This window comes from Onthophagus taurus, chromosome 8 (genome assembly GCF_036711975.1).
Source record: "Onthophagus taurus isolate NC chromosome 8, IU_Otau_3.0, whole genome shotgun sequence".
In the NCBI taxonomy this organism is placed as follows: Eukaryota; Metazoa; Arthropoda; class Insecta; order Coleoptera; family Scarabaeidae; genus Onthophagus; species Onthophagus taurus.
In genome coordinates, this window is record NC_091973.1 from 4,339,538 (window position 1) to 4,354,195 (window position 14,658).

General features: G+C 36.8%; 1 protein-coding gene across 4 annotated transcripts in view; it reads right to left on the reverse strand.

Annotated features, from left to right (window-relative positions):
* Positions 1-4,638: 4,638 nt before the first annotated feature.
* Positions 4,639-14,658, reverse strand: part of LOC111425523 (limbic system-associated membrane protein-like) — an 85,905-nt gene continuing 75,885 nt past the window's right edge. For all 4 annotated transcript variants that reach the window (XM_023059611.2, XM_023059610.2, XM_071198545.1 and 1 more), the window contains one exon: positions 4,639-5,533. In XM_023059611.2, the coding sequence (XP_022915379.1) occupies positions 5,427-5,533 (107 nt within the window). In that variant the 3' untranslated portion in view covers positions 4,639-5,426. The remainder of the gene's footprint in view (positions 5,534-14,658) is intronic.

Sequence of the window (14,658 nt, forward strand, 5' to 3'; positions counted from 1 at the left end):
AATACAAATAAGAGAGTGGTGGGATGAAAGACGGAGACAGTCTCGAGGAGGCTCGATTAAGCGGGAGATGAGTGTAAGTCGATATTTTCCATTTTTCCTTCGGTTGATATGAATTATCATTTAGATTAGGTCGGACTGGAAAGTTTTAAGAAGTGCAACGGACGCCCAACTCAAAGACGCATTACAACGTAGTTCTAACTGAGGATTTAAATAAGAAAGGGCGCGCAATTTCTCAAATAACTTTCGTATATTTTAACATATTATCAAGGCTCGGATTTCGTCTCACAGCTGCACCTCGCATTATGTTTTCAACTACAAAATCGTTACTTCTTTATTTCTACTATTGTTTTTCGGTCTTTTTGTACAACTTATAATAACAATTTCTTGCCTTTATAGCTTGATTAAGTTTTTTTTATTGAGGACCTTTGTGCGCCAAGACCTTTTGTTCCAACTTCGCGGACGCATTACGAATGCCAACTAAGTAAGCTGATTTGAGGATATTTTCCGCCTTTTATTCGCCGTCTTCCGGCATCTTGCTACATTGAAAACGCTCTGTCGAAACACGCCGCCGCCAAAACGGACGGGGGCGGAAGTTTTATCGGCAAAAACGGGCTTATATTTTGGGTATAAAAATATTTAGGTCGCCCAAAACCATTTAGGAACCGGTTTGACGCTCAATAAACTTTTTATTACATTAAAAGAACGTTCACTTTTTTTTTCGCATCCATTGTTAGAAAGTTTTTGGAATTTTTTCCATCCTCAAATTGATTATAAATATGCACTTAATCAAATCATTGAAATTTTTTTAAAACCTAATAAATTTTAAATATCGACAAAACTGTCAACATAAACTTTCATAAACCTGACTGATTTTAGAGCGAACTTTTAAATGGTGGAGTTCTCTATGCATCTATTTTGTTGAGGAATTAAATTTTGATATGACATGTAATACAGAGGGTGGTCCATTTAACATTTAACCAAATGTAAGTTGTTCTGTGCGAAAGGGGTAACCATAACCTTGACTTTATTTTGAAGGTCATATGAAGGTCACGACCGATTTTTTATAATAATTTTAAAATATTGTTTATTTATAAAAAATGATTAAACTATACTATTAATCAACAACAAGTATAAAATTTATAATAAATGTTCAAATATTTCCCCTCCCACTTCAATACATTTATTAACCCTTCTACTAAAACTTTCTTTACATCTTAAAAGGTTTTCTTGGCTACTATTTCTTATCCGCTCTTTCATGCTTTCTGGCGTAGTCGGTACTTCGCGATAAACATTATCCTGAAGTACGCCACACAAAAAAAAATCATGAGGTGTTAAATCAGGTGATCTGGCAGGCCAGGAAATTGGACCTCCCCTTCCAATACATCGCCCAGCATAATCCCGATCTAAAGGTTCACGTGCAATATGTGAAAAATGTCCATCATTTTGCAGCCACATATTTCGTCTTTGTTCCCTGCTCAAATCTACAAGTAACGTTGGTAAGACGTCATCTAAAAAATTTCGGTACTTCTCCCCATTAATAAAGTATGGACCAATTATGCCACACCAAACATTAACCGACCAAGGTCGTTGATTTTCAACGTTCCAATACTACATGTTATATCTATTGGCTTGTCGTTTGTTTGTAAAAGTAGACTCATCCGAGAATAGCACGTTACCAAAGAAATTGATGTCCGAAATTGATTGACCAAATATTAATCGATTTTCAAAATCACCTCCATAAAACTGTTGATGCAATGAAACGTGGTATGGGTGATACTTGTTGCGCTTTAATATTCTTAAATGCTGATCTTCGATATTCCGGCGTCAATTGCAAGTCGTCGAGTGCTAACTTGAGAATTTACCTCAACGCTAGCTAATACCGCAATTTCCTTTTATTCCGTAGTTACAGTTGCTCGCCGAGTTCTTTTTCTTGATTCCACATTTCCAGTGTTAGTGAAATCATTCACAACCCTGTAAAAGATACTTCTCGATGGCGTATTTCGACCAGGATTCTATCAGCAACTTTTCTGCCACTTTCTCCATAAATAAAAATCATTTCGACTTTTTCTGCCACACTTAGAGTATCCATGATTTAATTTATTAACTAATGACTTAGTTTAAACACTTTGCCTTAATGTAAAACGGTGGAATGAATTCAGAATTTGTTGCCAAGCAGATTTTATGCAAATTTAGTTTTACCTGTTACATTTTAAAACAATTCAACCAATTAAGTCTCTGAAAGCGGTATTCTGAAAATGCCGACATAAGCAGTTCCACGAACTCTTGTTATTTATGCGTTATGCTATTATTAAATTGACAAAGGCGGAGAAATGTCGGAACCTTTTAGACCTCTTTCCAAAGGTATTTCCGACGAGCCAGGTCACCCGATGTACCTCTTCTCGATTTTTTTTTTGTTGAGCATTCTTAAATAGTATTCTAAGAATTAAGAACTAAAGACAATGTATCGAAGCGGGTAGGAAAATGTTTAAAAATTTATAAATCTTATTTGTCTTGCTATATTATAAACGTTAGTTAATTGTTTCTAAAGAAGTTTCAATTTTTTTACACAGTAAAATTTTTTTAACCTGACTGCCTGACTGATTTTAGAGCGAACTTTTAAATGGTGGAGTTCTCTATGCATCTATTTTGTTGAGGAATTAAATTTTGATATGACATGTAATACAGAGGGTGGTCCATTTAACATTTAACCAAATGTAAGTTGTTCTGTGCGAAGGGGGAAACTATAACCTTGACTTTATTTTGAAGGTCATATGAAGGTCACGACCGATTTTTTATAATAATTTTAAAATATTGTTTATTTATAAAAAATGATTAAACTATACTATTAATCAACAACAAGTATAAAATTTATAATAAATGTTCAAATATTTCCCCACCCACTTCAATACATTTATTAACCCTTCTACTAAAACTTTCTTTACATCTTAAAAGGTTTTCTTGGCTACTATTTCTGCATGCATTTCTTATCTGCTCTTTCATGCTTTCTGGCGTAGTCGGTACTTCGCGATAAACATTATCCTGAAGTACGCAACACAAAAAAAAATCATGAGGTGTTAAATCAGGTGATCTGGCAGGCCAGGAAATTGGACCTCCCCTTCCAATACATCGCCCAGCATAATCCCGATCTAAAGCTTCACGTGCAATATGTGAAAAATGTCCATCATTTTGCAGCCACATATTTTGTCTTTGTTCCCTGCTCAAATCTACAAGTAACATTGGTAAGACGTCATCTAAAAAATTTCGGTACTTCTCCCCATTGAGTATACCATTAATAAAGTATGGACCAATTATGCCACACCAAACATTAACCGACCAAGGTCGTTGATGTTCTACTTCACGCAATCATCTCGGATTTTCAACGCTCCAATACTGCATGTTATATCTATTGGCTTGTCGTTTGTTTGTAAAAGTAGACTCATCCGAGAATAGCACGTTACCAAAGAAATTGATGTCCGAAATTGATTGACCTAATATTAATCGATTTTCAAAATCACCTCCATAAAGCTGTTGATGCAATGAAACGTGGTATGGGTGATACTTGTTGCGCTTTAATATTCTTAAAATGCTGATCTTCGATATTCCGTCAATTGCAAGTCGTCGAGTGCTAACTTGAGAATTTACCTCAACGCTAGCTAATACCGCAATTTCCTTTTATTCCGTAGTTACAGTTACTCGCCGAGTTCTTTTTCTTGATTCCACATTTCTAGTGTTAGTGAAATCATTCACAACTCTGTAAAAGGTACTTCTCGATGGCGTATTTCGACCAGGATTCTATCAGCAACTTTTCTGCCACTTTCTCCATGAATAAAAATCATTTCGACCTTTTCTGCCACACTTAGAGTATCCATGATTTAATTTATTAACTAATGACTTAGTTTAAACACTTTGCCTTAATGTAAAACGGTGGAATGAATTCAGAATTTGTTGCCAAGCAGATTTTATGCAAATTTAGTTTTACCTGTTACATTTTAAAACAATTCAACCAATTAAGTCTCTGAAAGCGGTATTCTGAAAATGCCGACATAAGCAGTTCCACGAACTCTTGTTATTTATGCGTTATGCTATTATTAAATTGACAAAGGCGGAGAAATGTCGGAACCTTTTAGACCTCTTTCCAAAGGTATTTCCGACGAGCCAGGTCACCCGATGTACCTCTTCTCGATTTTTTTTTTGTTGAGCATTCTTAAATAGTATTCTAAGAATTAAGAACTAAAGACAATGTATCGAAGCGGGTAGGAAAATGTTTAAACATTTATAAATCTTATTTGTCCTTGCTATATTATAAACGTTAGTTAATTGTTTCTAAAGAAGTTTCAATTTTTTTATTTTTTTCTTAGTTACTTTACTTTTATCCACAGATTCAGATTTTACAATAAAATATATAGGGTGCTATTTAAAAAATTGGTCGTGACCTTCATATAACCTTGAAAATAAGGCCAAGGTCAAAAAATGTCAAAAGCTGGTTCATTTTAGGTTTAGCCGTCTTAAGAGAATGTTTGTAGTTCTAGATCTAATGTTAGTTTTGGTAATGCTAAATATTAAAATTAATAATATAAAATTGTACTTACATTTATATGAGGAATAAATAAAGGGATTTGAGTAATAAATAAAAAAACATTTATATTATACGTAACAGTTTATGATAATGATATTTGAAATCTTCATTTATATAGACAACTTCAAAATAACGATTTTTTAATATATGTTTACAATTGAAATAATATCAATCCAAAGATCTACGGGCCGCCACATCAAGAGTTGGGTTTATATCTGCCTCGAAAAAAAGGAGGCAAAAATATCGATACTCTTCCATCGTCAACGGTAATGTACAGTAAATTTTTATCTATATCACATAATCCGTCACCTTAACACTTTTCCTATCCGAAACCCGGTGGGCGGACGCCTCGAGATCCACCCAGAAATAAATTTTTCGCAAACTTACTTTATCGTTTTTTATTAAACACTTAAGCGTGGAGTGCAACGTATATATTGAACGGATAACACGTAGTCCACCCTCTCGTTTTATACTGGTAAATCTCGCCGCAGATGTCTCCGGGAGATAAATCCTCGCAGCTTTTTTTTTTGGTTGTATTATTACGTTTTTTTATTCATTTTTATATCAAAACAAAAAACTGAACCGTTTAGGGATTAAATATACATCTAATATGTTTTCCCACGGTGAGTATTTCAGAAACATCGAAGTTCTTAATATATTTTTTCCAACTCTCTACAGTCTTCCGTAAGCTTTGGTCCAGTCACCGTTGTTTTTATTTTGCATTTTTCGCGCAATTTTGAGGCATTATTTTTCCGAATCGTGATATGATAGTTGGTGGTTGTACCGTCCGACCGCCTCCATCCATTGTTTCCACTCAATTTGAAGCTCCCGAAGCATCCCCCAACATCGGTCACCTAAGCCATAACGTCGTCGACAGCATCGGCAACAGAAAGAACACCGCACCGAGGTTGTAGCATATTGCTCCATTTCCGTGATGCACTGCAGCCGGCAATTCTCCTGCAACAACAACAACACACCAACATATAATAACGATAATGATATAGCAACATACATAATTTATTACGGTTCAAATTAAACATATTTAAAATTACAAGGCTTATATTTTACTTCTACACAAATTAGCATCGCTTAAATATTTACTCGTAATTAAAGGGCATTAGTGCAATTGCAAAGATAAGCGTCGCAGGACGGCAAACGCAAATTGGCTCTCACCCTATGATATATCTAAGTGCTGCAGTATCGCTTAATGTAGTTAGTCAAGTATTGATATTTTCAACATTGGACATAAATGCAATATCTACTATCTATATGCTGATTAATTTTCATAAATAAAATAAAGATTTTCGTTTTATTTGAAATCGATGGGCCAATAGGCGTGCTAATAAGTGGGCCTTGTTGAGGTCCTCGACGAAATTGTCTACAAAGGAGTTGTTCTGATAAGCACAAAGACACAACAGATTGAGCAATAAATCCTACGACACCATCCTACGCGCCAATCCGAACCCGTTGGCCGCTGCCTAGAATTTCGATAAGCCGCGATATCTTCACAAATCGAATGTAGCGTGAGGTCATAAGGTGACGTTCAATTACTGCGGAACGTGCGGTTGAAAATTGCTTTATTTATTTTATCGATGGTGGATTCGTACTTTTTTAGATAACCGGATTCGACCGGCAAATTACGAACCAGAATCGCCGCGGGAACAAGAAAAATTGAGCGAATCTATCCTCGATGGACAATTGGATTTGATAATTGAACCGCCAAAATCAAACGGGAATGAAATAAACATATGTAAACCGCTAACAGAAGCCTATTACCGCGAAAATCGAATGAACCTATGGTTTGACCAATTTAACTTTACATGTAACTTACAAAAGGGATTGCATAAACGATTATAAATTGACATATCGATCATTTATGTGGTCAAAGATTAATACATTTATAAAAATATTTCACATGTACTCACAAAACAAACAGTAAAAAGTATACTTGACCTTAAATGAGTCATTTAAACATTTTGTTTAAACTTGGCTGTCTTATTTAGTTGCTCAACTACTCAAATAACAACGAGTAAAGAGTATGTTTGATCTTAAATGAAACATTTAAGCATTTGAGTAACCAATACACAAACAATAAAGAGGATATCTGACCTTAAATGAGAAATTTGAGTATTTTGTTTAAACTCGACTGTCTTATTTAGTTGCCGAGGTAGCTTTGCTGCCGAGGCAGTTGCTCAAGTACTCAATAAAGAAGTAGTGAAAAGTGTACTTGACCTTAAATGAGTCATTTAAACATTTTGTTTAAACTCGACTGTCTTATTTAGTTGCCGAAGCAGCTTTGCTGCTGAGGCAGTTGCTCAACTACTCAAATAACAACGAGTATGTTTGACCTTAAATGAAACATTTAAGCATTTAAGTAACCAATACACAAACAATAAAGAGGATATTTGACTTTAAATGAGAAATTTAAGTATTTTGTTTAAACTCGACTGTCTTATTTAGTTGCCGAAGCAGCTTTGCTGCTGAGGCAGTTGCTCAACTACTCAAATAACAACGAGTAAAGAGTATGTTTGACCTTAAATGAAACATTTAAGCATTTAAGTAACCAATACACAAACATTAAAGAGTATATCTGACTTTAAATGAGAAATTTAAGTATTTCGTTTAAACTCGACTGTTTTATTTAGTTGCCGAAGCAGCTTTGCTGCTGAGGCAGTTGTTCAACTACTCAAATAACAACGAGTAAAGAGTATGTTTGACCTTAAATTAAACATTTAAGTAACCAATACACAAACAGTAAAGAGGATATCTGACTTTAAATGAGAAATTTAAGTATTTTGTTTATACTCGACTGTTATATTTAGTTGCTCAACTACTCAAATAGCAACGAGTAAAGAGTATGTTTGACCTTAAATGAGAAATTTAAGTATTTTGTTTAAACTCGACTGTTTTATTTAGTTGCCGAAGCAGCTTTGCTGCTGAGGCAGTTGCTCAACTACTCAAATAACAACGAGTAAAGAGTATGTTTGACCTTAAATGAAACATTTAAGCATTTAAGTAACCAATACACAAACAGTAAAGAGTATATCTGACCTTAAATGAGAAATTTAACTATTTTGTTTAAACTCGACTGTCTTATTTAGTTGCCGAAGCAGCTTTGCTGCTGAGGCAGTTGCTCAACTACTCAAATAAAACGAGTAAAGAGTATGTTTGACCTTAAATGAAACATTTAAGCATTTAAGTAACCAATACACAAACAGTAAAGAGGATATTTGACCTTAAATGAGAAATTTAAGTATTTTGTTTATACTCGACTGTTTTAATTAGTTGCCGAAGCAGCTTTGCTGCTGAGGCAGTTGCTCAACTACTCAAATAACAAGGAGTAAAGAGTATGTTTGACCTTAAATGAAACATTTAAGCATTTAAGTAACCAATACACAAACAGTAAAGAGGATATCTGACTTTAAATGAGAAATTTAAGTATTTTGTTTAAACTCGACTGTCTTATTTAGTTGCCGAGGCAGCTTTATTGCTGAGGTAGTGGCTCAAATACTCAAATAACAATGAGTAAAGTGTATATTTGACCTTAAATGAGAAATTTAATTATCTGCTTGAGATGTTATCTTTTTGAAGTAGAGACAATCAAGTTCAGGGGTTCATTCAGTTGATAAAGCCAAAATTTGTCCATTTCATATCCTCGTCTTAAAGTTATTACTTGCTCGATTAGTTTGTCCATTAATAAGTTGAATAAAAATGAGCGAAAACTCCCCCTGATGTGGGGATGTCTTCGGTTAGATTTTCTTTGACCCTTACTTTAATCGTGTTAGAATAGTTTAGCTATAATCCAAATTTAGTAGAACACCTCATCAGAGAATCGCTCAACTACAATTTACTCGGTTGCAATATCATCGCAAACGTCAGCACTGCTGGAGTGCTAAGTACTAAGGAATCCATACCCGTGTAAACGCCAGGAGTTATGACATTCCAACACACAAAGGAGCATCCCTAAGATGCAAAGTCAAGATCGAAATGATGCCACAATTTTTTGCAAGAATAATAATAATATATAAGTAAAGAGAGAGTAAGAATGAAACGTGAAAGAAATTCGTGTCGAATCTAAAATAGAATGACCCACATGTGGATTCAGAGTAAGTCCCCTCTTACTATAGATATCATGATAAGTAAATAAATCAGTTTTGTGTGAAATCTTATAAATTCTGAATTTTCTGGAATGTGCCAATAGCAAGATGGAATTTCTGTTTAATATTAATCGACAGTGGAATTTGGGGTTGTGAAAAAGGTAGTATTTGAAACTTACAATATACAACAAAACGCGGCGAAGGTTTATGGCTGTTTAAAACATGCTCGCTTCGCCGATAAGACCCCGTACGTGTTGAACATGACAGTAAAGGAAGAATGGGCTGCTTGATAGCCCTTCCGGTGTCCCCCTCGAATTTAACCCCGTTTCGGCGAAAAGGCCCTTTGTGTTTACAGTATCCCCGCCACGAGCGCATATCGAAAAGGGCCTCTCAGCTTTTAACCTGTCGCATCGTTGTTTTAGTTTCAGGTTTTAGATAGGTTTTAGATAACTGAAGAGATGAATGCATACGTTTCCTAAGTCTTATCATCGCACACCTGCCATTATGTTAGCTTTTATGACTTACGTAGTAAATCGTTGGTGACGACTAACACTTTTACGGTCAAATAAACCGAGGGCATGCGTTTATCGCCTGTAAATGCAACGGCTATGTAGGAAAGCCGATACGCAATAAAAACGAATACTCCTCGTCATCGAATTAGGTCGATTTTGGTGGTCGTATATTTACTGAAAATAACAATAACCTTACATAATCTGCACTTTCTTTTTATTTTTCTTAATATATTTCAGTCCTCATGCATTTAAATTATATTTTAACTCCCCCCTGAGACAAGCACGGAATTTCATCAAACTTTACAAGAAATAATCACGAAGCCGATTTTTTAGGACCCTGGCAAAGGGTCAGTCCATTACATCTGTTATTCCCCCATCTTTATTGTAATACCCTTTTTTTGCGCGAGTCCCCGGAATAAAAGGAAAACACGAAATAAAGCCGTGCCGCGAGCAGAATAAGTTAGCAGTTGAAAAAAAAGGTCACGTGTTCAATTTGTGGCGTTGTTTATGCAAAAATATTATTAACCGTTACAACGAGGATGACTCAATTCCCATAAGGGGTGAAACACTTTAGGTGACGTCCAGTCGTCACCGATCACAAAGCTCTCGGACATCCCTAACCTCCTGATCGATTTCAGGGTGTGGCCAAAGGGGGACACCTCCACTTGTCATCAATTCAAGCTTCTGACGGGGATCGTTGCGACGTCTTATTCATATTTCGATAGTCCCTCAGACTTTGATAAACGCACCATAGCCTCTATTCAATAATTTTCCCACCTCAATGATGATATATCTTAGCACCACATCATTAGCCTTTTATTTTTATTTTTGTTAAATTTTATCAAAAAAAAGTCTAGTGATAGTTCTAGTTTTAATTGTTATTCAGCATTAGATATTTATTGAACTAAAACTAACACTAGATCTAGAACTAGAATCATTCGGGGTTAGCCGTCTTAATAGACGTATGGCTAATCCCAAATGTTTCTAGTTCTAGATCTAGTGTTACTTTTGGTGCTAGAGAACATTGTTACCATGTAGAACTAACACTGTACGTAGAACTAGAATCATTTGGGTTTAGCCGCACGTCTCTAAAGACGGCTAAACCCAAATGATTCTAGTTCTAGGTATAGTGTTAGTTCTAGTATTGCACTAGCACTATCACTAGAACTAACACAAGACCTAGAACTAGAAAGATTCGGGTTTAGCCGTACGTCTATTAAGACGGCTAAAGCCGAATGATTCTAGTTCTAGGTCTAATGTTAGTTTTGGTGCTAGAACTAAAACTAGAACTAACCCTAGACCCAGAACTAGAAACATTCGGGTTTAGCCGTACGTCTTTTAAGACGGCTAAAGCCGAATGATTCTAGTTCTAGGTCTAGTGATAGTTCTAGTTTTAATTGTTATTCAGCATTAGATTTTTATTGAACTAAAACTAACACTAGATCTAGAACTAGAATCATTCGGGGTTAGCCGTCTTAATAGACGTATGGCTAATCCCGAATGTTTCTAGTTCTAGATCTAGTGTTACTTTTGGTGCTAGAGAACACTGTTACTATGTAGAACTAACACTGTACCTAGAACTAGAACCATTTGGGTTTAGCCGCACGTCTCTAAAGACGGCTAAACCCAAATGATTCTAGTTCTAGGTATAGTGTTAGTTCTAGTATTGCACTAGCACTATCACTAGAACTAACACAAGACCTAGAACTAGAAAGATTCGGGTTTAGCCGTACGTCTATTAAGACGGCTAAAGCCGAATGATTCTAGTTCTAGGTCTAATGTTAGTTTTGGTGCTAGAACTAAAACTAGAACTAACCCTAGATCTAGAACTAGAATCATTCGGGGTTAGCCGTCTTAAGAGACGTATGGCTAATCCCGAATGTTTCTAGTTCTAAATCTAGTGTTACTTTTTTTGCTAGAACTAAAACTAGAACTAACACTATACCTAGAACTAGAATCATTGGGGTTTAGCCGTCTTTAGAGACGTGGGGCTAAACCCAAATGATTTTAGTTCTAGGTATAGTGTTAGTTCTACATAGCAACAGTGCTAGCATAAAACTAGAACTAACACTACACCTGGAACTAGAAACATTCAGGTTTAGCCGTGCGTCTGAAGGTGTACTAGAGAGTATTAAAAAAATTTAAATTCTTTAAACGGATGTGTGACACAAGGGAAAAAGCGTGGAAGTTACGGTGGTGTATAACTGGGTTCTCTTTGTCGTAGAATTCCCGGGCTAATTTCACTTGTAAATTAACTCCCCCTGTTCGAATATTTCACTGAATCGACGAAAACAGCCGGGAAAATAAAATCTGCCCGGTAAAGTACTCGGAGCGCACCGGGGTTTAATGTGACGAAATTCGGCCCCGCTTAGGGTAGAAATGAAACGGAGTGTGTCCGAAATGATACCTCCCCGGGGCTATTTTAAAGACGTAAGGGTGTTTCTAGATTTTTAGCGAAGCAGCTGCTCCGGTATATGAAATATTTTCTCTCGAAATTTTTAACTTTTGTGATTTTTGTGTCCAAGTCCAAGGAGTAGCAGATTTAGAATTTCTGGATGACAAGTGGGAGTTTCTGCGAGGACTAGAGCAGATTGCGGCAATTACAGTAAATAGAGCGTAGAGGTTAGTAGGGAGACAGCACAATTTGCCGTTTGTACGTGGAGACAAAGGCGATAAATTCCGGAATAACGTTAAAATCATAAAACCGCGTTTACTGATAACCCCTGGCGATATTTCAACCCGCAACGTTCGTCGACTCCGAACGGGGAAGTCTTCCGGGATGAAAGTATCTTAAAAAGTGCTTTTCCAAAAGCGCTGTGATCCGTGATGGCAACGCAAAATATTACTCAATTCTAAAAGGACCCCAATATCTGCTAGTGACGCTCTCTCTATACAACCAAATCGATCGCAAAGCATTATAATAATGGCCACTTTAGTTTGCAATACTGTTCAGGAATTTCTAATAAACATTGTATTGGTGACCATCAGATCGAAGTGGTTCGATGAGTTCTCCAACCTCCCCTATTAATCGATAATGCAAACTTACCTTCGACGCACAACCGTTTTCGCATAAAATGACCCCCACTTAACCACAGTCAACCCTATGTCCATTACGTTCATTTACAATGCACACACACGGACACGTTGCAAATTTAACGTTTTTATTCTAAACCTTCAATTTCCACAATATCGATTTTATAACCGACGATTTTCAATTAATATTTGAAAAGAATTGATATACTGAGGAAAAAATTGAAACAAAGAAACATAATTTAGGTCAACATAGAAATCAATAACTTTTAAATACACTGCTCAAAAAAATTTTTTTCGAAATCTGTAACGTTGAAAAAATGTCAAGTATGCTTTGAATTCGCGAATGATTAGAAGCGTCATGAGGCATCTTACTGAAGAGCAAGTTGCTCGTCGCCTTTATTCAGCATGGCCACTCTATCCGACATCTTCGAGTTTCATCTTCTGTTATTCAGTTTTTATGGAATGGGTTTCGGGAGACTAGCCAACATGTTAGAAGAGCTGGACAAGGTCGAAATTGAAAAAGTACTCAAAATCAAGACCGACTCTTGTCCTTTCCTATCTACGTACGCGTACTGCCACAGCACGAGACCTCCTAAACGACCAAAGATGAGCACATGGAATAAAAATTTCTGATCAAACTGTTAGTCACAGATTAAAAGAAGTGAATTTGAAACCTAGAAGACTTGTACGCAGCATCACAAAGCAGCGTGAATGTGGTTTGCTCTGGATCACAGAGATTGGCAACTTCATCACCGGATTTGGAAAGATTTGGTCGGGGATCTGTTATGGTTTGGGCTGGAATCAGTGTAGACAACAGAACTGATCTTGTTGTTGTTCCTGGTAGACTAAATGCCATGAATTACATCGAGCACCATGTGGTGCCTGCTGCATATGGCGTCGGTCAAAATTTCATCCTAATGCAGGACAATGCAAAGCCACATACCGCCGGCATCACCAGAAACTTTATGCAAGAACGTGGAATTTAGGTCATATAGTTAAGTCCTGACCTAAATCCTATTGAACACGTGTGAGATCAGCTTGGCCGACGTTTTCGCAAGCGCGCTAATCCACCACTAACCATACAGGAACTGACACAAGCCCTGATTGAGGAATGAGAAAGCATTGGAGTATGCTTTCTCATTCGCAGACTAGTGCGAAGCATGCCACGCAGGTGTGAGGAAGTGATTCGTACTGGTGAAGGGCATACACTGTATTAAACATCACCAATTCGCAGAAAACCCGACTGTCATCGATGCTAAGTTACAGATTTATTAATTGTTAAATTTATTAATAAAAAAGTTTTCAAGATTAATAAAAGAAAATCAATGTAATATAATGAATAAGAAGAAAAGAAAAAATGTCCTAGTTAATGCAAGTCTGTTGCATTAAAAATAAGGCACGCGATATTTTGTAGTGTAGAACGATAGAGTCTGATTTTAGAAGGTGGTCTTTTTTGGGTAGTAAATCAAAAGCGTAGCAGGATTATGTAGAGGTGAGTATCACGCGACGTGAAAATAAGTCAATTTTGCTTAATTAAGTCGCTTAATAATAAAACGCACGGTTGGGATTTGTATGAAAACAACGGTTGTATCGATTGTGGGACTCTCGGCAGAGGCGGCGCCTCGGGGTTTATAAAATGAACACATCCAGATCAATGTAACATGTGTCGCCCCTAGAGGCTGCTTTCTTTTCCACTATCTCGAGCCCCTTTGTCCGAGGTTTTTTGATTTATACGGCGAAACTTCTGCACGCGCTTTATTAAGGGAGCCCCTAAGGCCAAAGATAGAGCGAAGTTATTGTCACTGTTGGTCGAGGGAACGAGGTCGCGTTCGGCGAAACTGACCAATAATTACCAACTATCGGCCTGTTTTGCACAATAACTTTGTTGCCCAGATGCGTACCACAAATAACACGGTTCGACGCGGTCGTTCTGTGGCCGAATCCTCCGTTGGGACGTTATTCATCAATGGAAAACCCTGAACTCGTGATGCATAGTCCTCAGATTACCCTGTCAAATGAAGGTAATTAAATTTTAAAGTCCGTGACCAAAAAAAAGTAATCCTAACTAAAAGATAAAGGTCGTTCGCTTTTTTTCCTGGTGAAGCTATCTTTTGGGAAACGTGTGTGTATCCACGCATGCCCAGGTACTTCGTTTTTAGTATTATTGCCCCTTTTCCGGTGAAAATGAAGACTTAACGAGCCGCCTGCGGCCGGTCGTTGCGTTCCCGTAAATTATCGAAGCTGCGGTCGCTTCGACGCCCGTTTCCTTCAATTTTTAAGTGCATCAATTGATTTAATTCATTATTCGCAACTCGGAGGGCCTTAGTTCTTCTCGGTAAAGTTCTTAAATCGATTATAAAATACAAGTTGCAATATGCCGCCCTTAATTCTATTAAGTTACCTAATTGTGCTTTGCTCGGAAACTGTCGGTCCGCTTGTA